The sequence below is a fragment of the Odontesthes bonariensis genome, chromosome 12 (assembly GCF_027942865.1).
Source record: "Odontesthes bonariensis isolate fOdoBon6 chromosome 12, fOdoBon6.hap1, whole genome shotgun sequence".
Classification (NCBI taxonomy): domain Eukaryota; kingdom Metazoa; phylum Chordata; class Actinopteri; order Atheriniformes; family Atherinopsidae; genus Odontesthes; species Odontesthes bonariensis.
The window spans coordinates 30,568,192-30,587,828 of NC_134517.1; the positions used below are offsets into that span (position 1 = coordinate 30,568,192).

Consider the following 19,637-nt stretch of genomic DNA (forward strand, 5'->3'; position numbering starts at 1 on the left):
GCGTAGGCAGAGTGGTGTATTACTCTATAGCTCTGGGCGTAGGCAGAAAGCAGAGGCATCTGATTGGTTTTTTGTAGGCGACCAATCCGAGATCAGCGTCCCGCTGATCTCGGATTGGTCAGCTTTTTCTCAGTCCTGCAGCTGCCACAGAGGTCTGATTATTTTCGTCCCTTTTTCTAAATACATCTTGTGTAGATTTCTCTCAGGATAGACGGACCATTTCACCCAGTATTACAAAATGTGTTTCTGAACAGGATTACCAACCATGCCTTTAATTATTATCACAAATTAAAAGGACAGTAAATTACTGAATCAGTTCAGTTTGGCTTGACAGAGAAACCTTTTGAGGTGTTTATGAATTTCTTTCATCTTTAGTCCATATATGGACTAAAGATGAACTATATTGGATTCAAGAGAGGATTACATGTTATAATTTGCAATGTCATTACAGAAAGTGCACTCTTTGGAATGTTGAATTCCATTCTAACTATAATCATATCATAAGTAGTCAAACACAAAAAGTTGATTAAAACCAGAAGGTGAGTTAAGTAGGTCTGTGCAGCCTTTTTCCTGACTTCTCTACAACTTTTACAAGCTATTATAATTATATTTGTGTATGTGAATAGAATGAAAAGCATAGGAAGAAGAGCAATGCTGAATAGAACAACTAAACTGTATGTCAACAATGCTTTTGAACTAACACAGAGAAGGTTGTTAGCTGTATTGTTGCAAAAATAACCTTGTAATGTAAAGCTGCAGAGTTTTGGTTGACCTTTTCTTTAATTGATGCAGCAACAAGACAAGTAGGTAAAAGCCAGACCATAAACACTAAGATACCAACATGTTTTCTCCTCATGATGTTTGGATACTGCAGAGGTTTACATATAGACACATATCTGTCATAAGACATGACTGCCAGTAGTGTGAATTCTGAACAACTTAAAGCGTAAAATGAAATCAAAAGCTTTAGGTAAATTTCAGTGCAGAAAAGAACGGAGTTGATGGAGGTTTTGTAGAATTGCTGCAGTTGATAAAAGTATATACTATTAGCATTAAAACAAAATAAAGATATCTGTATTTTTACACTTCCACGTGGCCATCAAGTCTTATTGTAAGAGGAGATTTATTTTGGTGTGATTCCATATTCAGCAGATTGCCTTTATTTGCATTGTTCATTATTTTGAGTTCACATAATTTAATTCATTGTTTCTACATTTATAAATATTATATTCTGCTGCTTAATCTGGAACTATATAATATAACGCATTTTATGTGCAATGATGATTAAGATTGGCGGAGTAATATGTAAGATGTGAGAGTTGAGGTTTTTCTTCTGGTAAGACATTAAAAAGTGGATCGAGTTCTACGGCCGTAGTTGTCCTCGTGCTTTTGACTTTACCCACAGCCCTCCGATAGTTCATGTAAGACAATTCAAACATCCAAAACCCGGTCTTACATTATGGTACATTAATTTAGGTATGCAAGAAGGTTTTCAAAACAACAAAGATCAGACATATCTCTTATATCTCTTTCTCATGTAACATCTCTTTATTCAAAGTCATTTTACGTGACAGAACAACCGCTTCAGGTGTTTAGAGATTTCTTTCATTTTCAGTCCATAGATGATTGGATTAAAGAGAGGATGATATAGTAGAAATTGTAAAGTCATTACTAAATGTGCCGTTTCAGAAATATCCGATTCCATTCTAAGTATAACAACATCAAAAGTGCCGAGCAATGTAACGTTGAATAAAACCAGCAGATGAGGTAAACAGGTCTGTGCAGCTTTTGTTCTTACCGTCTTACAACTATGCCAGGATATCATAAGTATCTTTGCATAAGTGAAAACTGTGTACGGTATTGGAAAAAATACAAGACTGAGCATAATAATTATACCATACACAGATAGTATTCTAGGAGTCACACAATGCAGTTTGTAAATTGAATTGTTACAAAAGATTCCTTTTAAATTGAAGTTACAAACTCTTTCATTTGCACTGAGTACAGATGACCCAGCAAGTAGACATGCGGGCAGAAACCAAGCAAAAACCAAGAAGACGCTGACAGTAGTTTTTTTCATGATAATTGGATATTGCAAAGGTTTACATATAGACACATATCTGTCATAAGACATGGCTGCCAACAGAAAGAATTCTGCAATCGCTGTAGTGTAAAAAAAGAAATATTGGAAGTGGCACATTGCGTACGATATAATCTGTCTTTCAGATAAAACGTCAACCAAAAGTTTCGGGTAGATTGAGGTGCTGAAAACAACAGAGTTTAGTAATAAAGCTGCAATGAAAATGTACATGGGCTCATGAAGGTTGTGGTGAATCACAATCAGACAAAAAATGGTGGAATTGCTGCAGAGTATCAGAACATATACTGTGAAAATAATCACAAAATATACATACCTCAATTTCTCCATCTCTAAATACCCTGTTAGTGTAATATAAGTGACATTCAACTTATCATCCATCTAAACAGTCAAAAATCTATTAGTCAGTTAAAAAAAGGACACAACATTACCGAAACATCGTACAGGGTGACGAAGACGAAGTATGCATTTGAATTATTTCACAGTTACCTGCCTTAGAAGTACAGTCATAATAAACTTAGCTCAGCTGTTCTAAAGTACACTGTCTGAGTTTGGTGGATGTTTTTATTAGACTGCTTTATCCTTCATGGATCTCATTAAACGCTCACCAAGGAGACAATAACGTCACAAACTTTTTCAAACTCAGGAGGCCTGGTTTTTTGTGTTGTTTTTTATGCTCAATTAAACAACAGTGGTGTGTTTCTGCTGCCATATCCCATATTCTCAATAACTGTCTCTTTCTAGAATAGAAAAATACTTTATTCATGCCCCAGTGGAAGAAATTCAAATTAGTCAAGTAGCTCAAAAAAGTTGAGATATTTACAATGATTGTATATTAGACAACAACAACAATAATAATACTACCACTACTACTACTACTACTGCTACTACTACTAATAATGATGATAGTAAATGACTAAATAAATAAATAAATAAATGTGAGAGGAACATGTCAGCAGTCACTGTTAAAAAGCCTTATGGCTGTGGGGACAAAGGACTTCCTGAACCTCTCAGTCCTTCGAAAGTGTCCCCTCCTCTAAGCTCCACCCCCCCCTCCCCATTCCGTCAGTGCGTCATCCAAAGCCGGTAGAACCGCATGCGCACACGGAGCAGGGAGCCGGCAGAGGGGGGCGTAGGCAGAAAGATGAGCCTCTCGTGGGGAGGATGTTTATTATTCTCCAAAACAGAATATAATTTCCTCCTTATCCGTTGCTCTACCACAGCACTGAGAGGGGATAGCCTTCTGTCTACAACAGATCCAGCCTTTTTCACCAGTTTGTCCAGGCGTGTACAGTTTTTGTCTGTCGTGGAACTCCCCCAGCAAACAACAGCATAGAACAGTGCACTCTCAATGATAGTGTGATAAAACATGCACATCATATCACTCCACTCCCCTTCATCAATGCAGACTGCATTCCAGTGTTCCAGAAACACATCTCCCCATCCTGACATACTGTGGTCTGCCAGCCAGATAGTCTATAATCCACCATGTCAGGGAGGGGGCCACACCCATACCTAGAAGCTTTTCTTTCAGTATGGGAAACCATATGGTGTTGAAGGCACTGGAGAAGTCAAAGAACATGATTCTCACATATGAACCAGGCACATCCAGATAAGCATATGCCTGATGCAGCATGTACAGAATCACGTCTTCCACTCCTGTGTGCTTCTGGTAGGAAAACTGGAGGGGGTCAAGAGCCTCAGCAACCTGCAATCTCATGCGACGAACAAGTAGTCTCTCCAAGGTCTTCATGATATGAGACGTCAAAGCCACCGGTCTGTAGTCATTCAGCTCCACCGGTTACCCTAATTTGGGACCAGACGTTTTCCACAGCAACAGGACTTTTTCCATCTGAATGCTCATATTGAAGAGCCTCTGAAGAGGGACTGCTAGTCTACCAGCACAGTCCCTCAGAAGCCTTGGACAGACTCCATCTGGGCCTAATGCCCTCCCTGACTGAAGGAGTATATTTAGACCGCTATAGTTAGACAATGACGATGTAGCGGAGGGATGGTTGACAGGAGTGATGTTGCTATCAATCATACAATAGATGGGGGTGGGGGTGCAGATGGACAGAGGAGGGCTAGTGGTGGGAGTTGCTGCAGAGCTGGACATGCAGCTGGGCTCAGAAGGCCTGGCGGCGGAAGCTGCCCTAGAGGTGGAGGTACAACTGGACAGAAGAAGCCTGTTGGTGAGAGTTGCTGCAGAGTTGTGACATCAAAGCAGTCTCTCAATGCTTCACCCGCCTCTGGTGACCACTTCCTGAAAGATCTTTTAGTAACAGGAAGTCTTTGTACACAAGGTCTGTATGTGGGTTGTAGATAGACCGCACCGTTTGGCTTTACGAGCACTTCACATTTTAAAGGCTTTTGATGTCATCTTTCTGGTCTCTTCAACATGACAACAAATTCATCTGGATAGCTGTAGCTACATGTGAAGGGCCCAAGTGGCCAAAGAGCCAAAGAGCAAAGGATTTGCCAAATTCTCTAGTCATACTTGAAAGCAATTTTGGCAGTTGCATAAGTTAACTCCGGGTCAAACTCTGTGACAGGCATCAAATGATCTTGGTTTCAAGATCATGTCTGATGTGTTCAATTCAGTTTTATTTATATAGCACCAAATTACAACAAATGCAATCTCGTGGCACTTAAAACATACAATCCAATTCAAGTCAATTGGAATCTATCCATCCATCTATTGTTTATACCCGCTCAATCCAACTTAGGAGGTTCTGGAGCCTATCCCAACTGTCATTGTGCTACAGGCAGTGTACACCAGTCCATCACAGAGCACAATTATAATTATATTCATTCTAATACATCATAATCCAATCAATCCAATTATTTAAATTCCAAATGAGTCCAATTCATACATCCAAAGCCAATCAAAAAAGTGGCCTGGCTAAGGGAACCAACAGATTGCACCAAAACTTCTCTTCAATCCAATTTCCTCCTGTAAAAACAGACTTAGGAAGGGTGGCCATCTGCCTCGACCAGCTGGGAATGTGTTCAACTGTGAATTAAATACTCATGTATGAGTTTTGCAAATCAAGTACAACTTTTTTGTTACTATGGTTGTAATTTTACATTAGATCAAATATCCAACAGTTCAACAATTAATATTGTAAATTAGAAGATGCAGATTGAATCACTTTAATGTTGTTGTACTGCTCTCTTTGCTGTTGGACTGGGTCCAAACTGGATTGGACTTTCTGGAGCGGTCCTTAACTGGTTCAAATCCTACTTAGAAGGCCTGAGTTATTTTGTTTCAATTGGCAGCTATGAATCTGAGCGAGTGATCATAACTAGTGGAGAGCCCCAGGGGTCAATTCTTGGACCTCTTTTGTTTAACTTGTACATGCTCCCTTTGGGTCAGATATTACAGAACTTTAACATCAATTTTCACAGTTATGCAAATGATACACAACTTTATGTGTCTCTGTCACCAGATGACTGCAGCCCAGCAGACATACTGTGTCAGTGTCTGAAGGAAATAAACACCTGGATGAGAGAGAATATTCTAAAATTAACCCTTACAACCGGGCCATTACAACCACTGAGCAAGTTTGTAACCTCGGAGTGTTGATAGACTCAGATCTGACTTTCAGCAGCCACATCAAAGCTGTCACCAAGGCAGCTTTTTACCACCTCAGAAACATCAACAGAATTAAAGGTTTCCTCTCCCAAAAAGACCAGGAGAAGCTCATCCATGCATTCATCTCCAGTAGACTTGATTACAGTAATGGTCTTTTAACTGGACTTCCCAAAAAGAGCATTAAACATCTGCAGCTCATCCAGAACGCTGCTGCTGGAGTTTTAACCCGGACTAAGAGATCTGAACACATCAGCAGCTTTAAAATCTTTACACTGGCTTCCAGTCAGTCACAGAATAGATTTTAAAAGCCTGCTGATGGTTTACAAATCCCAGAACGGTTTAGGCCCAAAATACATCTGTGATATGTTCAGAGAATATAAAGCCAGCAGAGCTCTTAGATCCAAGGACTCAGGTCAGCTCGTCCAGTCCAGAGTCCAGACTAAACATGGAGAAGCAGCATTTAGCTGTTATGCTGCAAACAAGTGGAACAAACTGCCAGTGGAGATTAAACTTTCACCAAATCTAGACATTTTTAAATCAAGGTTAAAAAAATGTATTTTCTCATGCATGAAATCTGCACGGTATCTTTTAACTTATCAAGACGGTTGCTTGTTTTTTTTTGTTTTCTTCCAGCGTACTTGTTCTTTGCAATGTGAAGAATTTATATTCAGTCTTTCTTACAAACGTGTTTATATAACTTAGCTCTGTAATTCTTTTGCCAGTGCCTTCATAAACGATTGGAGAAAGATCTGTGCAAAACAAGCAACCACTTTCTTTTTGTAGGTTTTGGACCCTAAATATGAGCAGTTAGATTAATGCAGTTTCTTTTCATTTAAAAAACATGATAAAGATAATTTAACATAATAACTATGTTGTAATAATTTTCTCTGTTCAAAGATCAGACGAAACACTTAATTTCTCATGTAACATCTCTTTATTGAAAGTCATTTTACGTGACTGAACAACCGCTTCAGGTGTTTAGAGATTTCTTTCATTTTCAGTCCATAGATGATTGGATTAAAGAGAGGATGATACAGTAGTAACTGTAAAGTCATTACTAAGCGAGCTGTTTGAGAAATATCTGACTCCATTCTAAGTACAACAACATCATAAATGCAGAACAATGAAAAGTTGAATAAAACCAGCAGATGAGGTAAACAGGTCTGTGCAGCTTTTTTTCTTACCGTCTTACAACTATGACAGGATATCATAAGTATCTTTGCATAAGTGAAAACTATGTACAGTATGGGCAAAAATAAAGTACTTATCATAATCATTATACCATACACAGATAGTATCGTAGAGGTCACACAATGAAGTTTGAAAAGTGAATTGTTACAAAAGATTCCTTTTAAAGTGAAGTTACAAACTCTTTCATTTGCACTGAGTACAGCTGACCCAGCAACCAGACATGTGGGCAGAAGCCAAGCCAAAACCAAGAACACCCAGACAGTAGTTTTTTTCATGATAATCGGATATTGCAAAGGTTTACATATAGACACATATCTGTCATAAGACATGGCTGCCAACAGAAAGTATTCTGCACCTCCTGTAGTGTAAAAAAAGAAAAATTGGAAGTGGCACATTGTGTATGATATAATCTGTCTTTCAGATAAAACGTCAACCAAAAGTTTTGGGTAGATTGAGGTGCTGAAAACAACAGAGTTCAGTAATAAAGCTGCAATGAACATGTACATGGGCTCATGAAGGTTGTGGTGAATCACAATCAGACAAAAAATGGTAGTATTGCTGCAGAGTATCAGAACATATACTGTGAAAATAATCACAAAATATACATACCTCAATTTCTCCACCTCTAAATACCCTGTAAGTGTTATATAAGTGACATTCAACTTATCATCCATCTAAACAGTCAAAAATCTATTAGTCAGTTAAAAAAAGGACATAACATTACCGACACATCGTACAGGGTGACGGAGACGAAGTATGCATTTGAATTAATTCACAGTTACCTAACTTAGAAGTACAGTCATAATAAATTTAGCTCAGCTGTTCTAAAGTACACTGTCTGAGTTTGGTGGATGTTTTTATTAGACTGCTTCATCCTTCATGGATCTCATTAAACTCCTCACCAAGGAGATAATAACGTCACAAACTTTTTCAAACTCAGGAGGCCTGTTTTTTTTGTGTTGTGTGTATACCACTGTTGTTTTTTATGCTCAGTTAAACAGTGGTGCGTTTCTGCTGCCATATCCCATACTCTGAATAACTGTCTGTCTCAGTCTAGAGTGGTGTACAATGGTATAATTGAGTCTTCAGTGCCTTAAAGCAATACAAGAGAAGTTTTTATGTACCTTAAAACTTTGTGCTTCCAACTTGCTTTGATGTACACTGACTAGAATAGAATAGAATAGAAAAAAATAGAAAAATACTTTATTCATCCCCCAATGGGGGAAATTCAAATATATTTGCACATTACTGGGCTTCAAACTGTCCTGGAGATCCAAAGGGCTGATATACTACACTTGTTGCAACTAATGAGGTTGATTGGCAGCAGATCAGTAACATGATCTGGCTTAAAAAGAACAGCTTAGAGGGGCAAGAGTAGGGATGGGAATCGAGAACCGGTTTGTATTTTGGCTCAGAATGTTCCCAACACAGCGTCGAGGCAGAAGCGCTCCAAAGTATTACCATTGGTTATATTACCAATGCCAAAGCTCTGCAACACGTGCAGAGCTTTGATCACATCAAAGGGGGGGAAATACCTCCAACATACTGAAACATTTGACCACACAGCATGCAATTACTTAGCACGAATGTAAAGCCTTTGACGCGCTGCTAAGCGATGGCAGCCCCTAAATTTCGGTAGGATATTTTGCTGCTTATTGTCTGGTATGGCTCAACTGAAAATTAGACTGGTCAAAATGTTGTTTTAAGCATTAAAACTCAAATGTTGAGTGCAAAATGTTGGTGCATACTTGAAATTAAAGTGTTACTGCAACCAAAGCCATTTGTAAGGCAAATTAAGGCAAGTTTATTTGTAGAGCACAATTCGTACACAAGGCAATTCAAAGTGCTTTAAAGCTACATAAAATCACAAGGCAAATAAAATCATTCCAAAAAATATTTAAAAAAATCATTAATTGATCAAATTAAGAGCAAAGCGTGCAGATAAAATACTTTCAGTTGTCATATGCATGGGCGGAGTTTATGGGGGGGCAGGGGGGGCATTTCCCCCCTTGGTGGCTGAAACATGTAACGACATGGAAATGTCAAGGAAATGACAAAAGTCAAGGAAATGACAAAATATAAATGTTAAAAATGTAAACAAACTGATATTTTAATGTTTTGATTAAAATACATGGTAGTATGAAATTAACATGAATCCTAGTACATTTTTGTAATAGATTTATTTTTCAGCAATCATGTGACATAGTGACATTGACCACTGTTTCCGCCGGTGGTTTCACTCTCAGTATCAATCTCGCCAGGCTGTACAGAAACGTTATAGCATACAGTTGTAGCCTTTAAGTGAGTGAAAATGGATATTCGGCGTTTTTTAAGACGTCCCATGACCTCGGCCAACATTCGGCAAGAAGTCGAACAAGAGCCAGTAGAACTACCAACAAATGCTGACCTAGAAACACCTGGGACCAGCGTGGGTACAGCAGACCCAGCTAGCTCACCATCGGAACTTGCTGGGCTGTCGTCGGGGTCAGTTAGTTTGCCTAGCATTGCTACTTCTACAGCACAGCAACTACCAAATGATCTTGGCGACAAGCATTGCTCTCCTAAGCAGCCTATTCAAACCACCATCGCTTTATTGAAGTCCAGAAATCGCTGAATATGAAGCCAACTGAAATTGCACAGCCCAGCGAGACGCGCTGGGCATGCAAGTGGCGTTCTCTGCATGCTGTTAAAACACATTACTCTGCGATAACACAGTGCCTGAGAGAAATGATTGATGAGGGAGACAAATGGTCAGTGGAGGCCACTGGCCTTTGTGAGCATATGGGCAGGTTGTCATTCATTACATGTCTCATTGTACTTGAGGACATATTGTGTGTGATTCATGTCACACACAAAGCCCTTCAGTCCTCCAGTCTCACACTTTCTGAAGCGGCTGTGCTTACCGACAACCTGAAAGCGCACTTTGTGTCACAGAGACAGGCTGACAAATGGAATGGTGTATGGGGATCAGTGAAACAGTTCTGCCGAGACAACAACGTCTCCGTACCCGAGGATGTGAACATTCAGTGTCAGACACCTGCTGGTCCTGGACCACTTGCACCTAAAAGAAAACGGGCCACACAACCCCCCACCTCCCTCGATAATTTCCTGATAACAACGACTTTGGGCCACAGAGAAGAAACTGATGCTGTGCAAATGTCCAAGAGTGAGACCCCTGGATTCCAACAGCACATGTATTTCCCAGTGCTGGATACCATCATTTCCGAACCGGACAGACGATTCACTGGAGTGGCCATTGAACTCGCACAGCCTGTGCAGCAGTGTTAAGATGCGACAAAAGTGGAATTGAACCTCTCGTACAAAAGTATGCACAACGTAACGTAACAACTGGTGTTGAACATCATCTAATCTTGATACAAGTTCATGGTTAAACTGTATGGTTGCTGGCAGTCAGTGTCACTTGTGCCATCATGCGTAATACGCTTTGTGTGTGTGTGTGTGTGTGTGTGTGTGAGCGCGCGCATCGTAGTGAGAGCGCTTTCATGTGAAAATCGATAAGGAACCAAACTTTCCGACATGATCTCCTACCGAGATCTTTAAAGATTAATCTGAAAGAGGATAATTTGTCAGGAAAACAGATTTCATCAGTCATATGCCATGTCCTCTTTCTCTCCATCTGCACACGCATAGTAAACAGTTGCACAATGTTAATATCTTTATGTTTCCTCTCTTTCACTCATCTTTGAATTTGCCAATAACATCGCTGCGGTGCTTTTAGGCTTTTAGGTACTGGCACAAACGTTATACATATCTAGGGAAGTGCTGATATGTTGTGTTTGTTTGATTGTTGTTTTGTTTTTGCCGGTCAAAAGTCATGGCAGATGGAATGCACATGGTCTGTGCACATGGAATGGAAAAACAAGGGAGGCATTGTGGAACACTTTGGCTGTTGTAGTAAGTTATCCAGCTTACCCCTCTGAGCTTCTTCACCCCTACTCACCTTCTCGGCCCCTCAGGTCAGCAGACCAGCTGCTCCTGCAGGTACCGAGGTCCAGGAGTAAGCTCAGACCGGACAGGGGCATCTCTATTGTTGCTCCCCAACTGTAGAATAACCTGCCCTTGCACACAAGAGGGCCCTTCACTGTCCACTTTTAAAACTCACCATAAGACCCATTTTTATTCTCTGGCTTTCAACCTCAGTAAGTCTTAGTTTAGTAAGCCATGAATGTTAGAATATTATTATTTTTGCACTATTGTTTAGGTTATTTAAATGTTGTATGTGTGCACAGTTTCCTACATTTTATTATAATTTTGCACTGTTTCGCACTGAATGTTAATTTATTGGCTATTTGGGTTATTTTATTGGGTGAATTTATTTAGAGAGATAGAAAGAAAAATAAATGTTTCGCCCTGGAGACTTCTTGATTTTTAGCCTTTTTCACAATGATTTTGGACGTGGTTTGGAACTTGTTTGTACATTCCGTGACTCGAAAACCCGATTCATTTTAGTGAGTGACTCATACAAACTCGATTCAGTAAAAGGAATCGAGTATCCCATCACTATAACACACCCCTGTCACGTTAACAAGCCACTGGATTTCTTTAAAAGAAAATAATCGACAGCAGGAGCAACGCATGTAAAGGCTGCGTCGGTTAACAGTCGAGCACAAATGGCAATACAAAGTTACATACAGAATCCCGCAATGCAACCACATGCTTTTCAGCTGTGGCATCTCTGAAAACAAAATACAGCTTTCAGCTGAACATTGAGCATGACTTGAGAGTGGCAGTTTCAAGCCTGGAACCACGTTTTGAGAAGTTGTGCAGTGCAAAACAGGCTCATTGCAGCCAGTAATGGAGGGATAAATTTGAGTTGTTTTTGTTTTTTGCACAGATTGCAAATGAAACGCTTTTATTTTCTCTTTTTGAACTTTGTGTTATTTGATGTTATTGATTTTGATTCATTATAAAATATGATGTCACTTGGTGTTAGTTCAATAAAGTTGAAATGTAATTTGTCAATATTTTTGTTGGGGCGACAGGGGCAGGTGGGGCTTGGAAATCCCCACTTGTTCAAAGTGGTGAACACTGATGTAACAGACCTTCAGAGATTATGTGTCTGGAGGCTCTTAATGCACCAAAAGCAATCTGATAAAAAACTTTCCACACCCTCTGGACGCTAGATTTTGTAGATGAGCAAACAATAATTGTGCCAAGTGCACCTAAAGTTCAGGTAAATAGATGAAACACTCAGAACAGGCTGAAGGTTACAATTGGAAGGTACAATTGTTCCTATTGATTGATTCCTAATATACACTGTTGATCATTTTTTTCTAGTTTCTGGCTGTGTTTAGTTCTTGGATTAATGGATGGGGAGATGAATAGCACATTTATAATTCTAGATGGGTATGTGGAACTTAGCAAATACAGATACGTTTATTTTGTTATTATGTTTACTGCCTATATTCTAATCATGTGTAGTAATTCAACAATTGTGTACCTGATCTGCATTCACAAAAACCTCCAAGAACCTATGTATATCTTTATTGCAGCTTTGCTACTGAACTGTGTTCTTTGCAGCACCAGTACTTACCCAAAGCTTTTGATAGATGTTTTATCTGAAAAACAAATCATATCATATTCAGCCTGTCTCTTTCAGTTTTACATATTTTACTTTGTAGGCCCTTCAGAGTTCTTTCTCCTGGCAGCCATGGCCTATGACAGATATGTGTCTATATGCAAACCTCTGCAATACCCAACTATCATGACAAACACCACTGTCATCCTTTTCCTGTGTGTAGCTTGGTTTGTACCTGCTTTGCATTCTGCAATCCCAATAATGCTCCTGAACAGTGAAAAAGCTAAACTGTGTCACTTTAATCTAAAAGGAATATTTTGTAACAATGCGATTTACACACTTCAGTGTGTAAGATCAAGATCAATTGCCATATATGGTGTGTTTGCTGTATTAGATGTTGTTATCCTGCCTATAATCTTCATAGTTTTCTCGTATACAAAAATACTGATAATATCTTATAGAAGTTCTAAGGAAGTCAAGAAAAAAGCTGCTGAGACCTGTTTACCCCACCTGTTGGTTTTATTCAGCCTGACTTGTTTGAGTGTATATGATATAAGCATTGTTCGAGTTGATTCGGATTTCCCAAAAACAGCGCGAGTGATCATGACGTTGCAGATAGTTATGTATCATCCTTTGTTTAATCCATTCATATATGGACTCAAGATGAAAGAAATTCATAAACATATAAAACGTTTGTTTAGTATAAAAAAAAGCAATCTGAGAGATACGAGAGGTTTATCATTCGATGTTGGTGTATCTTTGAAGTGCACGTGAATGCAAGGTAAAGCTTGGCTGTTCAGGAGGACTCACTGAATTTAGGGCGACAGGCCAGTGTGTTTAACCATGAATGTAATTTTGCTGCCTGTTTCCAACCCCTTTTTGGCCCTTTGTTGGTGCACAGACCGACGGAGAGAACATCATTACTTCATCTAAATGTCACATCTAAACCCTGTTGAAATGGAAGAAAAATGTTGTGTGTGTCACGCCCATGTGATTTTCCCCATGTTTTAGTTTTATGTTGTATCATGTTTTAGGTTTCATGTCTTGGTTTTTGAGCTCTTGTTTTTAGTCTTGCCATTGTTTTTCCCCTCACTTTCCACGCCTGATCATTAGTTCATTCCCCTCACCTGTTTGTTATTGTCACCAGCTGCATCCTGTCACAAATCACTCCCAGTCCCCTTTTTAGTTTCCAGGTTTCCCCTTTCAGTTTGTCGGCTCTTTACCTTGATACCCTCTTTACCTTGATATCTTGCTTACCTGATTTTGACCCCTCATGCCACGAACCCACGTATTCCAAGCTTAGTATTTTTCCATGTCAAGTCTTTTTTTTTTTTTTCATTATTTATGGACTATTTAATCCTCACCCCATCTGTATTTATATCACCTAATTTATCATCTGCCTATTTCCTTTATTGTAAATCATGCTATAGTTCCTGTGAATAGTCTATAAATCTGTATAATATGTTTTCAACACCTCAATCAATCATTGAGTATATTTAGCTCCATCACCTGTATATACGGTTTCACTTGTACAAAAATTGTCATCTGCAAATACTGTCCATATGCTATCAAAACAACCTGTACATACCTCCATATATACTATTTATGCTGCATGCACTCACTGCTTATTACACTTCTGGTTAGATGTTAAACTGCATTTCGTTGCTCTGTACCTGTACAAGTGTAATGACAATAAAGTTGAATCTAATCTAATCTAATTTAATCTTAAAAAAGAACAGAAAATGAAAGGGTAAAAGAAGACTTTCCAATCTTAGTTGAAACTTGAGGAACTTGTAATAACAGTCAGTCATTAGTATCCTATGCATCCCAATCATGAAGAAATGTTACTTTAATTCTTTTTCTATTAATAAAAGTAAACATAAATATTATTTAATAAAAACCAGCAGGTCATGTAACAGAGATTTGAACAGAAAGTGATATAAGCTTTAAAGACTGAAACAACTGTATTATTTTAGCCTTTAGCCTCAGTTTTCAATGTAGCAGATAAACATCTCTTTTCTCTCATTTTAGAAATAAATTCATCAGGAATAAATTGCTTAGAAATGCTGAAAAGGCTCAGCTAAATTAAATAATCTAAAAATTGAGAACATAATTCTGTTTTTGTTTGTTTTTGGATTTTCTAGTTAGGCCACAAATATATTTGCATGGAAATAGCCAACTATGGTATCTAGTTGTGTATCTAACAACCAGAGGTCCGTTTCACAAAGCAGGTTTAGTGAAAACTCTGAGTTTATTAACCCTGAAATGAGGGAAACTCGTTTCACAAAGGGAGGTAACTCAACACAGAGAAAGAGGGGTAACTCTAGCCTGTTTCACAAAGAGAGGTAACTTAACCTCTCGGTCAGTTACCGTAGTAATAGACACTCTGAACCTAACCTGGTCGGGACCAGGTTTTACTCAAGAAACCTGGAGTTTCTCTCTGTCTCCGCCCTCTTTCAGCCACACACGCCATTTGATTTTCTCATTCATTCAATCAGCAGAGCGAGTTCTTCTACTTCTAGAAGTCCATTAGGCACAGTAGGAGACGACTTTTTTCACGAACATGGCATGTCCTTTTGACAACGATCCCGTGAATGAAGGTGCAGCATTACTGCGCATAGAATTAAATATTCTTCGGGAGATGGTTATCAGACCACACATAGATGTTTTAGCTTTTCCAGACAATTATCTTTTTAAGTGGCACCATCAGAATTTTGTTGGGACAAAAGAAAAAAAGACATAAAAGACATGTATGAATAGGCTTAAAAAAGATATAAATAGCCCTATTATATTTTATAAAGGCACTTGTGTCACGTGTGTCCCTCAGGGATTGCCTCAGCCTGGTGGTGCTGGGCCACCACCCGTTTTACGAGCATCTGCCTTCTTTCTGTTGGCTGAGTAGAAGTCTGTGTTAGTTTAAATAGGCTTAATTATTTAACAGAACATGATACAGATGAGAAGACTTTTATGTGTGTGAAAACAGCATTATATTGGGGATAAAATAACTGCACAGTGAAGTAGCCACTTAAAGGTGCCATGGCATGGAAATAAATGGAGGCTTTTATATATTTTTATAGGCTTTAGTGGTCCCCTAAAACTGTACCTGAGTTTTTTTCCCCAAAATTCTGCCTTGGTGCAGAATTACAGCCAGTCCCAAAAATGAGCTTTCTTTGGGATCCTCAGAATGAGCTGTTTAGGGTCTGCAGCTTTAAATGCAAATTAGGAGGACAAAGGCGGGGCAAAGATGCTAGCGACTAAAACTAGCGAAACCTGTTGAAATGAGCTTACTTTGACAATATGACGAACTAGTTAGTGAACAACTTTCCTAACACAGTCAAACATCAAGCAATTGCTACACAAGACACAGCAAGATGACAAAAAAGGCGTGCGTGAAGGGGAAAGCAGGAGTGAGGATTTAGACATTCTCATCTGATTGCTCTGGTTTGCAAAGATGCACGTAGCGCGAGTCATTTCAATCAGGGGAAAGGCAGATATTGTGCGCGCCATAACACCAACAGCAGGACGGCTATCAAAACAACAAATAAGTACACAACACTCGCGTTACAGTAAATGAGGTGTCCACTTGCATACCTCATGCTATTTACCGTTACATTAGCGACAGTGACCGAGCTATTAGCTGCAGAGCTAACGACACAGACAGACTGACCGTTTTGACTCTGGATACCATGAATGAATCATTATCCTGATGAAATGCACTGAATTTGCAGATTCATTCTTCTTCAGGAAGCTTGAAGTAGGGGGTTTTGGTCTAAAATGAGCGAGCTAACCATCTCATGGGCATGCAAACACCTCCAACAGCCCAGTTGGCAGAGATAAGTGCTTGCAGATGCTATTAGCTGCATAGCTAACGATACAGACACGTTCTTGTGGTAACAAGCTATGTAACTATAGTGTACATACAGGAAAGCAACACAATTATAGAGCGTTAAATGACTTACTTGTCCGAGGTTTGTAGTTGGGCCAAAGAGAGTTGGTACTGATCCAGGGTTAATTTTCAGACGTTCGGCAAGGCCAGCTCGGTATTGGCCGAAGTTCTGGAAACATTCGTCGGCGAAATGTTTGGCGCACCGCACACATACACAAATCTCTTCGATTCTGTCGTCACTTTCCCAGAAAAAAACAAAATCTGTCCACTGGCTCTTTAGAGGTTCTGATGCAGGAGCTCTAAACAGACTTTTTACATCCATTGTACATCCATGTACAGAGCAATGAACTGGCCAAAGAGCTGTGGGGGGGCAAGGCAGTTTTGGCATAGCCATATATGGGCTCGTGGGGGGAAATAACCTCGACGTCATATGAGGCGCTACGTCACATGAGGCAGCTTTCCACCTGCATGGTCACATTACCAAAGGCTGAGAATAATTTACAGTGCATGGTTTAGGTCTATCGTCATTTTTAGCCACTGGGAGACCGCAGGCAGGCTAGGGGAACTCATACTAATGTTAAACAACCTTAAAAAGTGAAAATTTCATGCCATAGGACCTTTAATATTTACTTTACAGTGTAAAACATGATCAAAATGAGGTACCTCCATGCCGAGGTATCACCTGTTTGAACAATGTTTTTATATTTCATCTTAAACTGCTGCCAAGTAGAGTTCTCAACGGGCCTGAAAATTACAACCCGATCCGACCCGGCCGTGGCTTTCAAAGCCCGAGCCCGATGTAACCCGACACATCAATATGAATTATCTACCCGAACCCGGCCCGCGGCCCCACGCCGGGGGTCGAGTTTTCCCATGTTATGGTAGCTGAATGCCCACAGCTTACTGTATGGCGGCTCAGGCTGGACTTCCCTGTTTTTTTGCTGTCATATTTTAACAGCACCTTGCATTTTGAGCATTGCACATAACCTATGGAATTTCCATCAGAATTCAGCACCACTCCAAACACTTTCCAGACCTCTGATTTTCCCGCTCCTGTAGCGACGGTGAATTCACCTGCAGCAAGTTTACTCTTCACCAACTCCATCTTCTTCTCCGCTAAAGGCGTGCACGCAGCGGTGTCATGTCTGTCCCCGCTCCATGCAGACTTTCGTTACGGTAGGTAGATAGATAGATACTTAATTGATCCCCAAGGGGAAATTCACCATGATTCACGGTAAACAGCAGCGATGAATACATTTTTTTTTTTTTCACTGGGTGGAAAAGATTAAGCCCGAGGACCGACCCAACCCGAGTCATCTGCTTATATTTTCGACCCGAACCCGCGGGTCCCGTCGGGTTTTTCGGGCCGACCCATTGAGAACTCTGCTGCCAAGTGCGCTTCTCTCCCACGGGGTTGCACCTAAATGAAATAAATGAATGGGCTACCATTCAAGCAGTTTTCCCCTGTAATATTATTGTGATTGCAAAGGACTACATTTAAACTTACACTTTTGCTGCTGCAGCAGTGCACTTATTTTTAAAAACGTATTGGAACTCGCCGTATGAGCGCATTAAGATTTCCAATTTGAGGTTGGTGAAAAACGTAGCCCCTCCTCTTCACTGTTGCTATGGTGACTCGTCATTGATGCTGGCTTTTTAAAGTTGTGGTGCATGCGCTAAACTCAAGGTGAAACTACTCAGAGTTGACTAAACTCCCTCAAATCAATATTTCTGGAACCGAAAACTCTGAGTTTTCTATCTCAGAGTAGATCAACTCAGAGTTCAGGAATAGACTCAGAGTTTGTTGAACCCCAGCTGGCTACTTTTTTTTGCCTTTGGACTACACTCATACTCAAATGAAAGAACTCTAGCCATTTTCTTCCTGATATTGTAATGAGAGAATAGAGCTAAATCAGTTTGAAGCTTCTTAAGTTCTGAGCAAAAAAGAAAGCTACAAGATGTCCTTTCTGCTAGCAGCAATACATCTATTCATAATTTACTACAGTGGGATCTTCAATTTTACTGGTTATGACTGCTCCAGTGGTACTTCTGACCCACCAAACAAAGTAGGGTAAGTTAAAAAAGCACCAGGGAGATGAGCAGGGATGGGGAATGTATAATGAAGGTGTCACTTTGGGGCTCCAAGTTTCCTAAAGTTCTGTGCCTGTTGAAACTTATTTTGGTGGAGAGTTTAATGAGTTCCATGGAGAATGAAGCAGCCTGATAAAAGGTGTTCAAGCTATTTACTCCCTGGATTTTGGAGGTGACCCTACAAGCACATTTGACACACCAGTGCAGATCAAACTCTATTCATCATTTTTTAAATCTATGCTTTTTTTTTGATGATGTGGTCTCCCTGTATTTTTATTCTTTTTTACTGTGCTGTTAGCTTAGATACCTGATGGATGGTAATTTTAATGCAACATATATTACTTTTGATGGGCATGTGGAGTTGCAAAAATTCAGGTATCTTTATTTTGTGATCATGCTGACAGTGTATATCATAATAATCTTCTGTAATTTCACCATCTTCTGTCTTATCTGGACACACAAAAACCTCCATGAGCCCATGTACATTTTTATTGCAGCTTTGCTTCTGAACTCTGTTGTTTTCAGCACTAATATCTACCCAAAGCTGCTTACTGACTTTTTATCTGATAAACAGATCATATCATGGTCAGCTTGTCTCTTGCAGTTTTTTCTGTTTTACTCTTTGGCTGCTTCAGAGTTCTTACTGTTGGCAGCCATGGCCTATGACAGGTATGTTTCTATATGTAAACCTCTGCAATATCCAACTATTATGAACAAAACCACTGTGAATATTTGTCTTGGTTTAGCTTGGCTCTTGCCTGCTTGTCAGATTGCAGTTATAGTAATTATGAGTGCTAATATGAAACTCTGTAAATCAAATCTGAATGGAGTTTTATGTAACAATGCCATTTACGGTCTGCACTGTGAGAGTTCTAATGTACGGTCTGTATTTGGTGGTGTTATTTTGATTACGACTGCACTTTTCCCTTTTCTGTTTATATTCTTTACTTACTCCAGAATACTTGTAATATCCTATCAAAGCTGTAAAGAAGTCAGAAAGAAAGCTGCGCAGACATGTTTGCCCCACCTGCTGGTTTTAATCAGTTTTACATGTTTGTGTGCATTTGATGTCATTATAGTCAGACTGGGATCCAACCTTTCAAAAGTTGTGCGCTTCATAATCACTATGCAGTACATTCTGTATCATCCTCTCTTCAATCCAATTATCTATGGACTAAAAATGAAGGAAATTTCGAAAGGCTTGAAAAAGTTGTTCTGTCAAACTAAAGTATTCTAA

General features: G+C 39.5%; 4 protein-coding genes across 4 annotated transcripts; 2 read left to right on the top strand and 2 right to left on the bottom strand.

The window, feature by feature from the left end:
- Positions 1–1,558: 1,558 nt before the first annotated feature.
- On the bottom strand, positions 1,559–2,479 carry LOC142396000 (olfactory receptor 11A1-like). The gene has a single exon (XM_075478548.1). It carries the CDS (start codon positions 2,477–2,479, stop codon positions 1,559–1,561), a length of 921 nt encoding a protein of 306 aa, XP_075334663.1.
- A 4,158-nt stretch (positions 2,480–6,637) lies between these two features.
- LOC142396215 (olfactory receptor 6N2-like) lies at positions 6,638–7,558 on the bottom strand. The gene has a single exon (XM_075478767.1). It carries the CDS (start codon positions 7,556–7,558, stop codon positions 6,638–6,640), a length of 921 nt encoding a protein of 306 aa, XP_075334882.1.
- A 4,652-nt stretch (positions 7,559–12,210) lies between these two features.
- LOC142396001 (olfactory receptor 4C12-like) lies at positions 12,211–13,197 on the top strand. The gene has a single exon (XM_075478549.1). It carries the CDS (start codon positions 12,211–12,213, stop codon positions 13,195–13,197), a length of 987 nt encoding a protein of 328 aa, XP_075334664.1.
- A 5,513-nt stretch (positions 13,198–18,710) lies between these two features.
- LOC142396003 (olfactory receptor 11A1-like) lies at positions 18,711–19,637 on the top strand. Its single transcript, XM_075478550.1, has one exon. The coding sequence runs from the start codon at positions 18,711–18,713 to the stop codon at positions 19,635–19,637; it is 927 nt and encodes a 308-aa protein (XP_075334665.1).

What these genes read in the sequence shown, in the direction of transcription:
- LOC142396000 (XM_075478548.1), bottom strand. Translation starts at nt 2,479, where the DNA reads ATGGATGATAAGTTGAATGTCACTTATATTACACTAACAGGGTATTTA.
- LOC142396215 (XM_075478767.1), bottom strand. Translation starts at nt 7,558, where the DNA reads ATGGATGATAAGTTGAATGTCACTTATATAACACTTACAGGGTATTTA.
- LOC142396001 (XM_075478549.1), top strand. Translation starts at nt 12,211, where the DNA reads ATGGATGGGGAGATGAATAGCACATTTATAATTCTAGATGGGTATGTG.
- LOC142396003 (XM_075478550.1), top strand. Translation starts at nt 18,711, where the DNA reads ATGGATGGTAATTTTAATGCAACATATATTACTTTTGATGGGCATGTG.